At 47.8% G+C, this 16,694-nt stretch overlaps 1 protein-coding gene across 1 annotated transcript in view; it reads right to left on the bottom strand.

The window, feature by feature from the left end:
• Window positions 1–16,694, bottom strand: part of CELSR3 (cadherin EGF LAG seven-pass G-type receptor 3) — a 790,626-nt gene that overhangs the window by 167,877 nt on the left and 606,055 nt on the right. Inside the window, exon 18 of the mRNA XM_085624365.1 lies at window positions 8,808–9,017. Coding sequence (XP_085480491.1) covers window positions 8,808–9,017 — 210 coding nt within the window. The remainder of the gene's footprint in view (window positions 1–8,807; window positions 9,018–16,694) is intronic.

The raw sequence follows: 16,694 nt of genomic DNA, 5'->3' as shown, positions 1-16,694 counted from the left end.
GAAGCGAGAGAAATACGCTTACAGTGGACAGTTATCTGCTGTATGACATTAAAACTGGCTCTATCTTCATGCCCTCAACAACATTAATGCCAAAAACATGGATTGATTTACAAACGGGTGTTAAAAACGTTGTCAATGCATATCAGCGATTTAGTTCCTCTCTTTTATCACGTTTTACTTAATCTTGCCTTCCTCAAGAGTTATATATTTAAACATATTGGGCCCGATTCACAGAACTAATCTGAGACAAAATCCTAAACTTACTACTTTTGGTATTCACAGAATGCTAAGGGTGGGTGGAAATTGCGTAAAGGGTCTACGCGGAGAGGCACGGAGATGGAAACCAATCCCCACGCTCTCCGCATAGCTCAGTTACGCGCCGCCCGCCTCCTGCCCGCAGTATTAACAGTTTAACAGGAGATTTGCCTTGTTTCTCCGCCTACATCGCGGAAGGCGTAAGGGGCAAATCTCCGCACATTCCGTGGGCGGAACAGAGTTGTCCGCCCACCCCTACAGAATGCACTTACTACTTTTGGTTAAACGTACTACTTTTGGTTAAACTTACTACTTTTGGTATTCACAGAAGGCATTTAGTAGTAGTAAACCAAGTTTACTATTACTAAATGCCTTCTGTGAATACCAAAAGTAGTACGTTTAACCAAAATTAGTAAGTTTAACCAAAAGTAGTAAGTGCATTCTGTGAATACCAAAAGTAGTAAGTTTAAACAAAAGTAGTAAGTGTATTCTGTGAATACCAAAAGTAGTAAGTGCCTTCTGTGAATACCAAAAGTAGTAAGTTTAAACAAAAGTAGTGAATATGCTACTTACCAGTATGCATCTGTTCTTGGCATGTAGGGCTGCTGACATTCATATCTGTGCATAGATCGCCGCCTAGTGTTGGGTCCGGATGTTTGCACGTTGTTGTCCTGGAAGAGTCTTCGAAGTATCCTGAGATAGGTGACTCCTCCCCTGGACCACAGTGCGTATGGGCATCCTCTCCATCCTCAGATTGTTTTTCGCCATTGTGGCAGTGATGGAGTAGATACAGAAAGTGATGACCATGCTTACAGTAATTCTGAGAGCTGCAGCTGCTACAGGCGCCGGGGAGGAGGGTGGGCGATATGAATGTCAGCAGCCGTACATGCCAAGAACAGATGCATACTGGTAAGTAGCATATTCAGTTCGAGGCATGTGGGCTGCTGAATTCATATCTGTGCATAGAATATATAGCAGTACCCTCTATTAGCGGCGGCCACCAGTGCCAGCTGCAGCAGTCTGAAAAAGAGTTTTGAGAACAGCCTGTCCTACAGCTGCCTGCTGTTTTGATTGCACATCTACACAATAGTGTTTGGTAAATGTATGTGTAGTGGACCAGGTGGCTGCTCTACATATATCATGCAAAGGAATGTTTCCCAGGAAAGCCATGGAGGCCCCTAGCTTACGTGTTGAGTGGGCTCGTGGGGGAATCGTTAATGTGCGTTTAGCTTTTTGATAGCAAATTTGAATACATTTAACGATCCATCTGGCTATACCTGCTTTGGAGATGGCGTTACCTCTGTGGTGTGGGGCAAAGGCAACGAAAAGTTGTTTTGTTTTCCTGAAGACTTTAGTCCTGTCTATATAGTACATGAGGGCTCTCTTTACATCTAGTGTATGGAGTGCTCTTTCTGCGACAGTTTGTGGGTTTTGAAAGAAAACAGGCAGTTCAATAGTTTGATTCATGTGGAACTGCGATATCACCTTGGGCATGAATTTGGGGTTGGTACGTAGTACGACCCTGTTGGCGTGAACTTGTATGAATGGCTCTTGAACGGTTAGTGCCTGGAGTTCACTAACTCTTCTTAACGAAGTGATTGCTACTAGGAAAGCTACTTTCCAGGTGAGGAATTGAATCTCGCATGAGTGTAGAGGTTCGAAGGGTGGACCCATCAGGCGTGTGAGGACCAAGTTGAGGTTCCACATTGGAGCTGGTGGGTGGCTTGGAGGAATTACTCGTTTGAGTCCTTCCAAGAATGCTTTGATGGCAGGCACTCTGAATAAAGAGAGGTGCTGCCTGTTCTGGAGATAGGCTGATATTGCGGTCAAATGGACACGTATTGAGGTGTATGCCAGATTGCATCGGTATAGGTGTAAGAGGTAACAAATTATGTTTTGGATGGATGCGTCTAGCGGGTTAATGTCATTGTTATTGCAATAAATGACGAACCTTTTCCATTTGGCTGCATAGCAAGCTCTGGTAGTGGGTCTTCTAGCCTCCTTAATGATGTCCATACAGTCAGGTGGCAGGTTCAGGTAGCCAAACTCTAGGACTTCAGGAGCCAGATTTTAAGGTTCAGCTGTTGCGGATCTGGGTGCTGAATCTCTCCATGGTTCTGCGTCAAATGCGCGGGTTTGATCCGTAGCCTTTGATGCGGCACCACGGAAAGTTCGAGAAAGGTGGTGTACCATGGTTGGCGTGCCCATGTTGGAGCAACTAGAACGAGTGTTAGTGAGTGTTGTCTGAGTTTGCGTGCCACCAGCGGTATCAATGGTGCTGGGGGAAAAGCGTACGCAAATCTGCCGGACCAGTTCATCCATATCGCATTGCCCTGCGACTGCGGATGTGGGAACCTGGCGGCAAAGCTTTGGCATTTTGCGTTTTCGCTTGTGGCGAATAGGTCTATCTCTGGATGACCCCACTGCTGGAAGTATGGTTGGAGTACTGATGGGTGTAACTCCCACTCGTGCATCTGGTGGCTGTGTCTGCTGAGCAGATTCGCCATCTGGTTGTCCTTGCCGGGGAGGTGTTCCGCCATGAGGAACATGTTCCTCTGAATGGCCCACTTCCACATGCTCTGAGCCAGATGAGACAACTGTGGAGAGTGTGTTCCTCCCTGCTTTTGTATGTAGTACATGGCGGTTATGTTGTCCGTCCGGATCAACACGACTTTGTTGCACATGTGTACTTTGAATGCTTTCATTGCGAGGAAGATTGCCATCAGTTCTAGAAGGTTGATGTGCATCTTATTTTGTTGTATTGTCCATAGTCCCTGCACTGTGTAATTGAGTACATGAGCTCCCCATCCCTGGAGAGACGCGTCCGCTGTCAGTATTATTTGTGGAACAGGCTCTTGGAACGGTCGGCCCTTGCAAAGGTTTTGTGGATTCCACCAATGCAGAGAGTTGTATGCCCGACCGCTCACCAACACTAGGTCTTTTAGTTGCCCGTGAGCCTGATTCCATTGACGTGCTAAGCACTCCTGAAGCGGGCGCATATGTAGTCTCACGTGTGGGACTATGAAGATGCAGGAGGCCATCATGCCTATCAACTGCATGAACACTCGCGCAGGAAGGGAGTGTTGGGGTTTGAACTTGGAAATCAGCATTTGCATGCTGTTGATCCTCACTAAATTTGGCTGAGCTGTGGCTGCCAGAGTGTCTATGGTCGCACCTAGGTACTGTTGTACGTGTGCGGGTTGGAGATGTGATTTTGGGTAATTTAGTGAGAACCCCAGACTGTGAAGAAGGTGAATGGTGCGGGACATGTGGCTGGCACATTGCTGGGCTGACTTTGCCTGAACAAGCCAGTCGTCCAGGTAAGGGTAGACGTGAATGTGTTGCCTCCGTAGATGTGCAGCCACAGTAGCTAGGCACTTTGTGAAAACTCTGGGTGCTGTTGTCACACCGAAGGGAAGAACCTTGAATTGGTAGTGCTGCCCTTGAACAGTGAACCTGAGATATTTTCTGTGTGAGGGGTGAATGGGTATGTGGAAATACGCATCTTTGAGGTCTAGCGTGGCCAGGAAGTCTCCCTGTTGGAGCAATGGGAGGACTTGTTGTAGGGTGAGCATGTGGAAATGCTCTGAGAGAATGTAGCGGTTGAGGGGTCTCAGGTCTAGTATGGGTCTGAGTGACCCGTCCTTTTTTGGTATTAAGAAGTACAGGGAGTACACCCCCGTGCCTTGCTCGTGGATGGGTACGACCTCTATTGCGCCTTTTTCCAGCATACTTAGCACTTCCTGCTGTAATAGCGCTAAGTGCTCTGAGGACATAGGACGGTGTTTTGGCGGTATTGTGGGTGGAGTGGAGGTTAATTCTAGGCAGTAACCGTGTTTGATAATATCTTTGACCCACCTGTCCGTGGTGATGGTGTTCCACGTGGACAGGAACCTTTGTAGCCTTCCCCCGACAGGTGTTATGTGGTCGGGAGGAAGGGAGAGGGCGTCACTGTTTGTTCTTGGGGGAGGACCTGGTATTGCCGTATCCGCGTCCTCTGCCCTTTGTGCTGGAGCCACGATACCCACCCCGGGTGTTTTTATCGTAGGTACTTTGTGTGTTGCCCTTGTTGTAGGTTTGCTGTGACCCCTGTCCTCTGCCTGCTCCTCTATTTCCGGGGCGACGAAAGGAGCCACTCCGAAAGGTCTGCGTTTGGAGAGCCCCCATGGACTTTGCAGTGTCTGTGTCCTTTTTTATTTTTTCTAGGGTGGTGTCAACTTCTGGCCCGAATAAGTAGTCGGTGTTGACCGGCTGATTGAGGATGTTATTTTGAACCTCAGGTTTGAATCCGGAGATTCGTAACCAGGCGTGTCGTCGTAGCATGACGCTGGTGTTTATTGCTCTGGCAGCTGTATCTGCGGCATCCAGTGCACACTTAATGGATGCGTTTGTGAGGAGTTGTCCCTCCCTGATGAGGATCTCTGCTCCCTCTTTGTATTGGTCAGGGAGATGTTGGAGTAGGGTTTCTAATGTGTCATAGTGTGCGCGATCGTAGCGAGCTAGGAGCGCCTGGGTATTGGCAATACGCCATATGTTAGCTGCCTGTGCTGCAACCCGTTTGCCGGAGGTCTCTAGCACCTTGGACTCTTTGTCCGGGGGAGGAGCATCCCCAGTTGTCTGCGAGTGCGCCCGTTTGCGAGCATTTGCGACTACGATGGAATCCAGAGGCAACTGGCCTCTAATGTACGTAGGGTCCCCAGGCGCCGACCTATATTTCTTGTTGATCCTGGGGTTTATTACTCTTGCCCTGGTGGGTTCTTTGAAAATGTCCTTTGCTGGTTTGAGGACACCTTTCAACATGGGTAGAGTTTTGATATTCCTTTCGGAGGATGCGAAAGTATCCATTAGAAAATCGTCCTCGATTGTGTCAGAGTGGAGTTGCACACCATGATTTGCCGCAGCACGTTCAATTAGGGCGTTGAATGCGGCAGTGTCCTCTGTGGGAGACGTCTTTGCGCCATATAGCTGCGTGTCCTGTGTATCCATAGGTGCACCTGTGTCTACAGGGTCATCCCAAGCCTGGTCAGGGTCCTGTTGGCCTTCAGGGTCCATCTCTCTGGGGTAGGGAACGTCGTCACCCATATAGTCCTCCAAAACGTCGGTTTCGGAGTGTGTAGGAGAGAAGGACTGTGGCTCCGGGTAGGAGGTATGGAGACGTTCGTAAAGAACTGGTTCCGAATCCGCTGGCAGCTTTTTCTTTAGCGGGATCCGGTAGGAGTCCAAAGCGTGTTCGGAAGATATCCTCCGCTAGTGGAGCATAATTCTGCCGGTGTCGGCATCGATGATGTGGGACGGTGACGTCTCCGTAGGAGAGCGTTCGGCAGGTGTGATCCTAGTTTGGGTGACACGTGTTCTTATTTCAAACATTTTGGGCGCCGTGGATGGCGGCAGGCCAAAAGTGATATGGGGTGGTGCTGGAGCAACTTTTTGAGCTTTTTTCGGCTCGGGGCCCGACGTGTCCTGGAGGGCTGCCTGTTCTTTGATGCGTTGCAAGGACGCTGCAACTTGTCGCACCTGGAGTGCCGACGGTTCTTTGGCGCCGAGCGGTTCTGTAGAGGCAGGCGTGGGCTTCTTCGGGGCCACGGGGTCATCGAGTCGAGGAGAGGTAGTAGCCGTCGACGGCGTCGATGATTGGGCCTTAGGTGCTGCTTTCGAAGTGGTGAGCGGCGCAGCTGCCGTTTTGACCTTTGTGGCCGGAGCCGATTGTTTCGGTGCCGGGTGCCGAGGCAGTTTGGCGGTACCGATGGCCTTTTTCCGTGTGTCGGCGCCGACGTCGGCTGCTGCGAGTTCGGCACCGAAGTCCCGTTTGGTGCGGTCGGTGCCGACGGGTTTTGCTGGCGTCGAAGGTGTAGTGGGCTTCGATCCGACCAGTGTCACTTTCAGTTTCGGTTTCTGTGGAACCGACACGACTTTTGGTTTCGGTTTCGAGGAAGGGAAACCAGTCGTTTTGGGTACTAATGGCTGTCGCTGAATGTTCGAGGCCGGGCCCGAGGGCGGGGCCGAAGAACTGCGGGATAGGTCTTGGGTAAGGCCCGAAGGCGATCCCTCGACCGGAGCCATAGACTGACGCACTGGGATATCCTCCGTCTGTACGGGTAGGCCTTGGTCGTCACCGGAGCTACTTTCTTCGGCCCCTAAGGCCTCATTGTAGTCTCCTACCTCGGTGTCGTCTTCATCCCTGTGAAAGAGTTGTTCTTCGATGTCTTCCGATCCGGAATCGTGTTCGGAAGCGGGGCTGGAGGGTAGGTTCTCCACGCCTTCCACATTTTCGTCCTCGGCGCTGAAGATGTTGGTCGGGGCCGGTGCCGCTTGCTGCGCTTCAAGTCTCGCTGCTCGTCGATTCCGGAAAGTCTTTTTGGATCGGAATCGGGCACAGGCCATACATGTGGATTTGTCGTGATCCGGTGAAAGGCATTTGTTGCACACCGGGTGGACGTCGACATGGGGATATTTCGCATTGCAAACAGGACACCGCTTGAATGGTGTCCTCGATTCCATCGTCGATGGTGTCGATGGTCGATGCGAAAAGTTGTTTTTGAAGTTAGTAAACTAACAAGTAACTGTCAATACCGATCGGACAGTACCGACGCGAACTAAAGGCCTTTTGGCCTGAAAAAAGTTTTCCTTAACTTGAGTCAAGATAAGCACATCCGAACCCAATGGCGGAAAAAAACAATCTGAGGATGGAGAGGATGCCCATGCGCACTGTGGTCCAGGGGAGGAGTCACCTATCTCAGGATACTTCGAAGACTCTTCCAGGACAACAACGTGCAAACATCCGGACCCAACACTAGGCGGCGATCTATGCACAGATATGAATTCAGCAGCCCACATGCCTCGAACTAAGTGTATTCTGTGAATACCAAAAGTAGTAAGTGCCTTCTGTGAATACCAAAAGTAGTAAGTTTAGGATTTTGTCTCAGATTAGTTCTGTGAATCGGGCCCATTGTGTTTCTGTATTTTTGTGTGCATACTTTGAGCTGTGCCAGGTGTTTATGAGAGGCTTTGATTGAGAGCTCTGATAATGACGCTGAAGCCAAAATAAAGTGTCTGTCTGTGGGTTGACCTCTCCGAAGAGCACACAGAACAATGGAAATGTATTCTAGTTGCAATTTCAATTCTGTGGGAGTGTGTGTGAAGGGGGTTAACAGATGGCAAAATATTTACAGGGCAAAAGCAAAAGGAAATACATTGTTTAAATGACAGTGAGTGCAGTGTATATTTGGAAGTGGTGAAGTGAGGGAGATGCAAGGAAGTGCATTCGGGCAAGAGTAACAAGAGGGTGCTGAAGAGGAAAGATATGTGGTTGAAGAAGTTCGGACAAAAAGGGTATACATATCTAACATAAAGCGCACATATCCGAAGGCCAAAACTCCTTCCACAGGTCTCAAAACTATTGAAATTTCGGAACAGAAATATTTTCAAGGTTCATTTTTTAATAAAAAATCTGCGTTGTTACTCATATACCTTAAACAACTAACAACCATTGACAAAGCCAATTGTACTGACAGGTTCTAGGTGTATGTCAGTTGTTGTGTTATATATCTGGATGCAATTACATCTCAGAGAGAAACCAAAATACCGGTAGGTTGGCACACTGTGGGAATCACAGAAATATATTTTAAATGTTTCCTTTTAGAGAGCCCCCACTTTATTCCTCCCACTTAAAGACCTGTCTTCACATATTTCTATATGACTGGTTGCAGTCAGCAGCTGTGGGTCCTTCTAGAAGCCTGGTTAGAGCATTTCCTTCCAAAGTTGATGCCGCATGCAGTGCAAGACACTGCGCAAGCACGCACTTTAAAAGGCTGAAGTTGTTGTGTTGTACAATTTGCCCATTGCAGTAACTGTTGAATATATTAATGTAGTAAGATATAGTGCAGTTTTTAATGTGTTTAATATTTCAAGCCTATACATTCCCACTGCTTTATAAACCTTGCTTCATCACTAAATTAATTTGCTTTAAAATGCACCATTTGCCAATCTTTTTTCAATTTTTTCTCTGGGGGGGAGGCAGACTGGACCCCACGTCCGTCCATTTAGCATGCTCGCGTAGCTCACTTCATAAAAGTCAGACCAAACGTTTACGCTTCACCACTTTTAAATACCACCAGCCGACACTATGCGTTACTGACCCTGACGTGCATGCCCATTTTAAATTGCAAAGTGGTCATAGCACGTTCAAATATGCAATAGTTACAAGACTTGTAAGTCTCTTTGCAACATAAGATGTGCATGCAGCTTCATGATAACATGTGTATGAGTTGCTGAAAAAACAGATTTCTGTGCAGCAGACTGCTATGAAAGAAAGCTGGTACCCAAGACTGCATGTGTTGTGTGATAGAAAGTGTGGTGTATTCTGGAACGAGACGGCGAGTGCACGCTATCTGTGGAAATAGCTCTGCTTGCACTATTGTCAGGCAAAGCCGTAGCTGTTGAGTAGACATAAGTTTTCTAATAGAAAACCTGGTCACCTCCTATGAGTCTAGAAGGAAATCCTCCCTATATGTGCCCTTACTAGCTTGATACGATGCCTGATGAATGTTGCGTACCTCGTTGAAGTGGGCATCCTGCGTGGCAGTCAGCCCGAAGCCACGCTGCCTGCTCTCGAAGTCCATCAGGCGTGAGAGCAGGCGGTATGTGATCTGCACGTCGTTGCCAAAGAAGAGCTCCATCTGGTCGGTGACGGCGCGCAGCCGGTGCGCCAGCTTCTTGGCTTCAATGGTGTTCAGCTCGGTCTCATTCTTCTCCAGGCTCTCCAGCTGCCAAACATAAGAGCAAGCTTTTAGTTATTGAATTCAAGGACCAGCTGAGACTATAGCAGAGTGCGCCCCGCCCCGCCTGCTCCTCCAGACGCAAACCTGCAGAATGAGCACTGCATCAAGCAGAGAACACGCATGCTACAGGGTACACTTGCGTACTCATGAGGATTTCATGTGCATGCTCTCTGGACAGATGTGCATACTGCAGTGCTTAACAATATCTGTGCCATTACTGTAGGGAAACATCAAAATGCAGATCAGTGGAGTGAGGCGGGCCCAGCTTCACCAAACAAAGAAATGCGGTTGTGATGGGGAAACAAGAGTCTTATGTGTTAGGAAGTGTTTCCCCAGGACCTCTCCTAGTTTACATCGCAGCACTGGCATGTTAGCATCAAGACATGAAAACGCGTGTAGTTCACAGGAATCATGATGTGCACCCAATGAAAGAAGATAAAAAGCAGGATGTCAGCCTGTTTACTGGAACATTTCCTTAGCATGGTAGCTAAAGACCACCATGACATGGAACAGGGCAGGTTTCCGCCTTCATGAGATCACAGGGACACTAATGGAACAGGGCAGCTATTCACCAGTGAGATACCAGAGCTCCAGAGGTGCACCGATCACAGCTCCACGGGACACCCATGGAACAAGACAGATACACAGTATGGCAACAGCTCCACTGGTGCATGGACCACACCTTCAGAGGGATGCTCATGGAACAAGGCAGATGCACCAGTATGACAACACAGACCCACAGGCGCACTGATCACAGCTCCATAGGGACACTCATGGAACTAGACAAATACACAGTATGATAACACAGCTCCACAGGCACACTGATCACAGCTCCACAGGGTCGGTCATGGAACAAGGCAGATGCACCAGTATGACAACACAGACCCACAGGCGCACTGATCACAGCTCCACAGGGACGGTCATGGAACAAGGCAGATGCACCAGTATGACAAATAAGACCCACAGGCGCACTGATCATAGCTCATCGGGACACCCATGGAACAAGACAGATACACAGTATGGCAACACAGACCCACAGGCGCACTGATCACAGCTCCACAGGGACGGTCATGGAACAAGGCAGATGCACCAGTATGACAAATAAGACCCACAGGCGCACTGATCATAGCTCATCGGGACACCCATGGAACAAGACAGATACACAGTATGGCAACACAGACCCACAGGCGCACTGATCACGGCTCCACAGGGACGGTCATGGAACAAGGCAGATGCACCAGTATGACAAATAAGACCCACAGGCGCACTGATCATAGCTCATCGGGACACCCATGGAACAAGACAGATACACAGTGTGGCAACACAGGCGCACTGATCACAGCTCCACGGGACACCCATAGACCAGTAAAGCTATATGCCTGTGTGGTAGCACATATTCACAGGGGCACCTATCAAACAAAGCAACTAAACACCATCATGACATATGACATCACAGCTGGAATAGGAAAGCTGTACACCTGTGTGTCTCACAGCTCCATCAGGACACTCATGGAACAGGGCAGGTAAACACTCCTCAGGGACACTAATGGAACAAGACACAGTATAACACAGCTCCACAGTTTGGTTGTCTTCGCTCTTTTTGGTAACAATCCTAGCTTTGTGTTCTAAGCCCGATATTCTGTAGGTAAATTTTATTGTCTTGTTTTTAATCAGCACACTCTGGTTGCGATAGAGCAATTTGATTGTTTTTTAGATTATATTTTTATGAAAGTTTAACGCAAAATGGTTTTACTACGGGTTGGGGATTTTAATATGCCTTTATGTCATCATAGTGGTAAGCGGGTCTTTGGTTTAAAGAACCAAAAAAATGAAAATGTTACACATTTTAAGCATACGCTGTATGGGGAGGCCCTGAACGCCCTTATACTGAAGCATGATTTAAACTTTGCTAGTGATTTGGTTTACAAGGAGAAAAGTAGTGCCCGACCTTTACGGGAAGCTCTAGAGGTAGCACTATTGACTTTATCTTATTCACAGCTGAACCTGCTCCACTCCTCCTTGATTTTAAAGCTGGTATTAAGTGTGAGAGTGATCACAACCCATTGACCTTTTCATTTAATCACCAGTTTAAAAATATTACAAGGAATACACACTCTAAGATAGAGTATTCCAAGAATAAGGATTTAAAAATTAAATGAGCTAAGGTTGAGCCAGTTGTTTTTAACAGAGAGCTTGTGTGTGGGAATAGGGACTCTTTTTTAAATTGCCTCTCGGAGGAGGTAGATGGCTGTACCATTTTAGCGGGTTTTGAAAATATATGTAGGGCTATCTCTGAGAATCTGACCTCTACCAAACCCGCTATAGAAAGGCCGCCATATAGATGGTCAATGCCGCCCTATAGATGGTCAAGGCCGCCCTATAGATGGTCAAGGCCGCCATATAGATGGTCAAGGCCGCCCTACAGATGGTCATGGCTGCCCTATAGATGGTCAAGGCCGCCATATAGATGGTCTAGGCCACCCTATAGATGGTCAAGGCCGCCCTATAGATGGTCAAGGCCGCCCTATAGATGGTCAAGGCTGCCCTATAGATGGTCAAGGCCGCCATATAGATGGTCAATGCCGCATGCACACCCGCACACAAGCACCTAAAGGCAATTCCTATAACTCAACCACGATCTTTAGCTGACGTCAGAGCCACAAGAAGGTAATATAAAAATACTGTGGAGGAGAGGAAGATTGAGATCCGGTATAAAGCATGGGAGGATGTTTCAGAAGCTGCCCAGATAAGAATAACACTGTGTTCTGGGAAATAGTTAACAGCTCCTTTTTCACAGACCATGATGTACCGAAGGTAGATTGATGGATCCCGGCAGATGTATGGGTGTCCCAGGGAAGTTTTCAATTCGGGATAGGCAGCTGTTACCTGTCACTCCAGGAAGCTATACCTGCCTATGCGGAGATTGTGTACAGGCCCCCCAAATTTTTATTTAAACCAATGAAGTGGTCACTGCCATCAGAAAATGTGCCCTGGAGAAGGCACCAAGCCCAGACGGTGTCCCCACGGAATTCTTTAAATCTAATATCAATCTATGGGCACCCCTGTTAACAAACGTTTATAGGAGTGCTGTGATGAGCCCAATCCCTGGCTCGTGGAGGACAGCGAGTATTGTCCCAATTTATAACAAGCATTGGCAAAGCCAATAGGTCTTGCAATGGCTTTGCTTACGGCAGTACTGCGGGAATCACCCCACCCCTCCCCGGCTGTGGGGCGAATAGAAACAAACCTCCCTTACCTGTCCAGCGCAGATGCCGCACCTTTTCCCCAGCCAGTTACGGCTGTGCGGGTCACGGATGTGCAGGGGAGGGGGCGGGAAGAAAGATAACACGGGCAATTGTGTTGGGGCGGGAGCTAAAAACTTTTCGCAAAATCACAGACTCCCATGAACACTAGTGTCTCAGCAGACACGCCCCAACACCATGCAGACACCCGAACTGCCACCTGAGACCGAGGTGTGCACAAGGAAACAGCAGCGACACCGCAGACTCTATGGAATATTAACCCTTCACCATACATGCACAAATGTCGTGCTTTGGGATATGTGTGCCTTCACTAACACGTATATTCCAATCTGTATCAACTGGAGAATGGCGCAGAAACACAGCGCTTCACCATACTGCACAGGCTACGGTGACTCCAAATACATGTACCTGATTAAGTTGGTGTGACACCGACGTTTTCGCTCCCACAACAGAACTTCCCCACTCAGGTCCAACACCTGTGTCCTACCTATCCCTATTCAGACAGCTTTATTTGTGGTGTGGATGTTGGACCGTGGCAGATGTCGCACCTCTTCCCCAGCGAGTTATGGCTGCGCAGGTCACTGGTGAGCATGGGAGGGGGGTGAGGAAAAAAGACAACACGGACAATGGGGGGGGCTGGAAGAAAGGGATAGGGACAACGGGAGTGGGGCAGGAAAAAAAACAACATGGACAATGGGGGACGGGTGGGAGCAAAGGAAATACTGACAGTGGTAGGGGGCAGGAGCAAAGTGAACAAGGACAAAGGGAGGGGGGAGTAAAAGACAACAGGAAATTACCGAAGAAGCCAAGGCAAAAGAAAAAGTAGTGCGGGTACCAAAACCTTTGGCCCGTATCTAAAGGACCTAATATCAACAGGAGAGAGAGGGAAAATTATTTAAGGAGCTCTCTTGGTCCCCAAGTCAAGGTAATGAAAACAACAAAAGAGTGTGCCTTCTTACGAGAAGAGCAGGCATGAAGAATCTTATTTGATTCTTTTGAAAGCCCTCACTCACCAACCTAGTTGGTGACATGCTTCATCATTGGGCCCCACCAGGAGAAGCAGAGTGCCTCCCTGGTGTGCTTCAACATCAGAATTACTGTGGAGCAGGATTATTTGATTGGGTGATGAGTGAATGTGAAAGTGTGGTGATTAAAAATGTCTAGATTGTGTCCAAAAAACCCTTTATTAGTTGGCCAATCAGACACGCTAAAACGAAGTGTGAGATTGTTCAGTTATATCCCATTGTGTAGGGTCGATATGTTTCTGCCTAAGTGGTGCTATTTACCAGGCATTCTTCAGGACCTACGACCTGTACTTCGGCGGTATGGGCACGCTAAGGCCCACCCTAACCAGAGGACGTGAAAGTGAAAAATTTGAATAAAAATGCGATCCAAAATTGTCAAGGGTTGCTCTATTTAGGGAAACCAGATTGCACATGTAATAGAAAAAAGAAACATGACAAACACACAAAGAAAAGATAAACAAATATTATTCATGTTGCACATTTGTTGTCACAGAATTCTCATGCTCAGGTGCTCTTCATAGTGCACTTACTGCGTAGCTCAGAGTGCAAATGTATACTGAGGTGAATAGTAACATGCACTTAAATTACAGTTGGCAGTATAGCTAGCTTTAGTTGTGTAGGTACCTCAAAAGTAGCGCTATTTCACCTGCACGCCTACTAGGGCGTTTAGCGGTATCAGTAATATTGTGGACAATGCCATTCAACTTTTAACGAGTGAGCCGGTATGGCTTGGCAAGTGTCCTGCACACAACACACAAAACATCATGCACAAAATGTCTCACTTGAGGTGTAATAATTTATCACACCATGGGTCTCGGAAGGGGGGTAGTGGCAAATATGGCACACCCTGGAGGAAGAAAGGAGACAGGGAAGTTAATGCTGTGTCCCCGTGACACATAGGTTACTTATCTTGTGTAGGCACGCAATGTTCACTCACGCCGTCACTGCCAGGCACCCGCTCGGTACCTGCTTCTGTCCTTGTAAACCGGACCCCGTGGATAGCTGGTCTGGTTCCCTCGAGGTCTAATAAAGGAGCGAGCAAACCCGTAGGATGCAACCCCGGTGAGGCCGTGGGCATGTCTATCCACGTCATTGCGTCTGAGTGTGAGACGCTGCATCACACGCGGCCAATCTCGGGGCACGCAGGTCCAACACCTGTGTCCTACCTATCCCTATTCAGAGAGCTTTATTTGTGGTGTGAGTGTTTGACCAAGGCAGATGTCGCACCTCTTCCCCAGCGAGTTATGGCTGTGCGGGTCACGGGTGAGCATGGGAGGAGGGTGGGGAAAAAAGACAACATGGACAATGGGGGACGGGTGGGAGCAAAGGAAATACTGACAGGTGTAGGGGGGCAGGAGAAAAGTGAACAAGGACAAAGGGAGGGGGGAGTAAAAGACAACAGGAAATTACCGAAGAAGCCGAGGCAAAATAAAAAGTAGTGCGGGTACCAAAAATTATGGCCCGTATCTAAAGGATCCATGCGCCAGGGCGGGAACAAAACAGCCACAAGGCAGGACAAATGTACTCCATCCACAAACCAAAACTATGACATTTAGAAAGGTGGACCAAGTAACCAACAGCGGTGGGCGTGTGGTGGGTGTCTTCTAACTTCCCAGAGACATCACAGCATGCCTCGCAGAGCAGCGCATGCGCGCTGCCTCTAGGTTCGACCTAAAAAAGTGGATAGGGATTTACCATTTTGTTACAGACCAATCTCCTTGCTAGATTCTAGCATGAAAATCTTAGGACGAGTCCTTTTGTCACGTTTGGAAACCTGGACTGAAGAAAATAAGATTCTGTTCAATGTACAATTTGGCTTCAGACCCTGTATAGGGACCGTAGATCAGTGTCTAAATCTTGATAGCAAGGAAATATGTTATGGCCAAGAAGGGTGCCCTACACTTGGCATTCATTAATTTATCCAGCGCTTTTGATTTGGTAAATTGCCTCACGTCAGAATCATCACTTTCAATAACCTGGAAATCTGCCGGCAACTCCTGCATGCCCCAACCTCAACCCCTCACCTATTCTTAGCAGAAGCGGCAGATTCTGAGCTGTGCCCTGCTGGTGCAGAGGAGCACAGCAGAGTCTGTAGAAGCGCTGGGATCCCTAGCCTCTCCGCGCGGGCAACTAAGCCTTCCGGGTGCCTTCACACTCAGGATAAATGAATACATTTTGTTCTGTGCTTTAGTCACCCCTCTGTGAGCACTGTCTGGTAGAAGGAGCTCTGTGTTAATAAACACATTCAGAGAGGTGATTTTGTACAAACAAACACCAGCCACAATACCGTACGTTTTGAACGTGTAGTTAAATACCTGCTCATCGAGTACCTCATTGGCTGAACATTCCATGGCACTACCAAAATTATATTTGGACACATTTGCTCAACTGTAAACACTCCCTTCAATGGGTCATTTAACAACTCGGGGCTTTGGGGTTAGGTAACCTACTTTGGATGCTGTGTAAAAGAGTAAATACAAAAATTAATGCAATGAAACTAAGCAACCAGTACTGTCTAAAACACTGTGAAAACTGACACGCATTCTGGCATTTTGTTTAGTTAATGTCGATTTTCTCATAGATGTGAGTAAAGTACTCTTAATATCTTAATGAAATCTGCACACTTTTAACTAATAGCACCGGGCGACCTTTGACAACTAGCTAATGAATACATATTCATGTACCCCCGAAGCCCCCTGTCCCCGCCCCCTTTGCAAACTTCATTGCCTCCCAGTGTTTGGAGGATAACCAAGACGCAGGAGAGTGAGTCAAATAGTCTAGAAAATGAAAGAGAAGCCGGGATTCGGTCCCACGCTCCGATCCCGATCGCGTTGGTTAGTCTGTAAGCACTACTTTTATTAATGAGTTTCGCATTAATAAAGCACCACGGCGTGCATGTGTGGCGACACTTCACCCATGAGGTACGTGCCAAACAATTGCTGACACAATCCACACTGCGTCTTTTTCAATATATTTATTACGAAGTGCAGGACTTTTCCAAGGAATTTTGCACACTACATACATTCACTCCAAAAATAAAACGTGTAGGTAAAAAACATTGCCATTTACAACGTCAATAGCCCTAAGTGACAAATGCGAGAGCTATTTGCATTGCAAATGCTTGTTAATTCTTCTTTTAACCGCAGCTCTCTTTAACTAGAATGGGGAGAGGAGTTGGCCTAACGGCTAGGGAGGTCGACCTCGAATCTGGGGAACTGAGTTCAAGTCTCGGCAATGATGCTGAACATCCTGTGATTCTGGGCAAATCACTTAATCTCCCTGTGCCCAACAATAATGAATATGTCCTCATGTAATGCAACTGGTGCTATGTAAAGCGCTATGATACCTGATTTGGGTCAAGTTTGCGCTATATA

Source organism: Triturus cristatus, chromosome 9 (genome assembly GCF_964204655.1).
Source record: "Triturus cristatus chromosome 9, aTriCri1.1, whole genome shotgun sequence".
NCBI lineage: Eukaryota > Metazoa > Chordata > Amphibia > Caudata > Salamandridae > Triturus > Triturus cristatus.
Note: the sequence above shows the minus strand (reverse complement) of the source record. Positions and strands in the feature narration are given on the sequence as shown.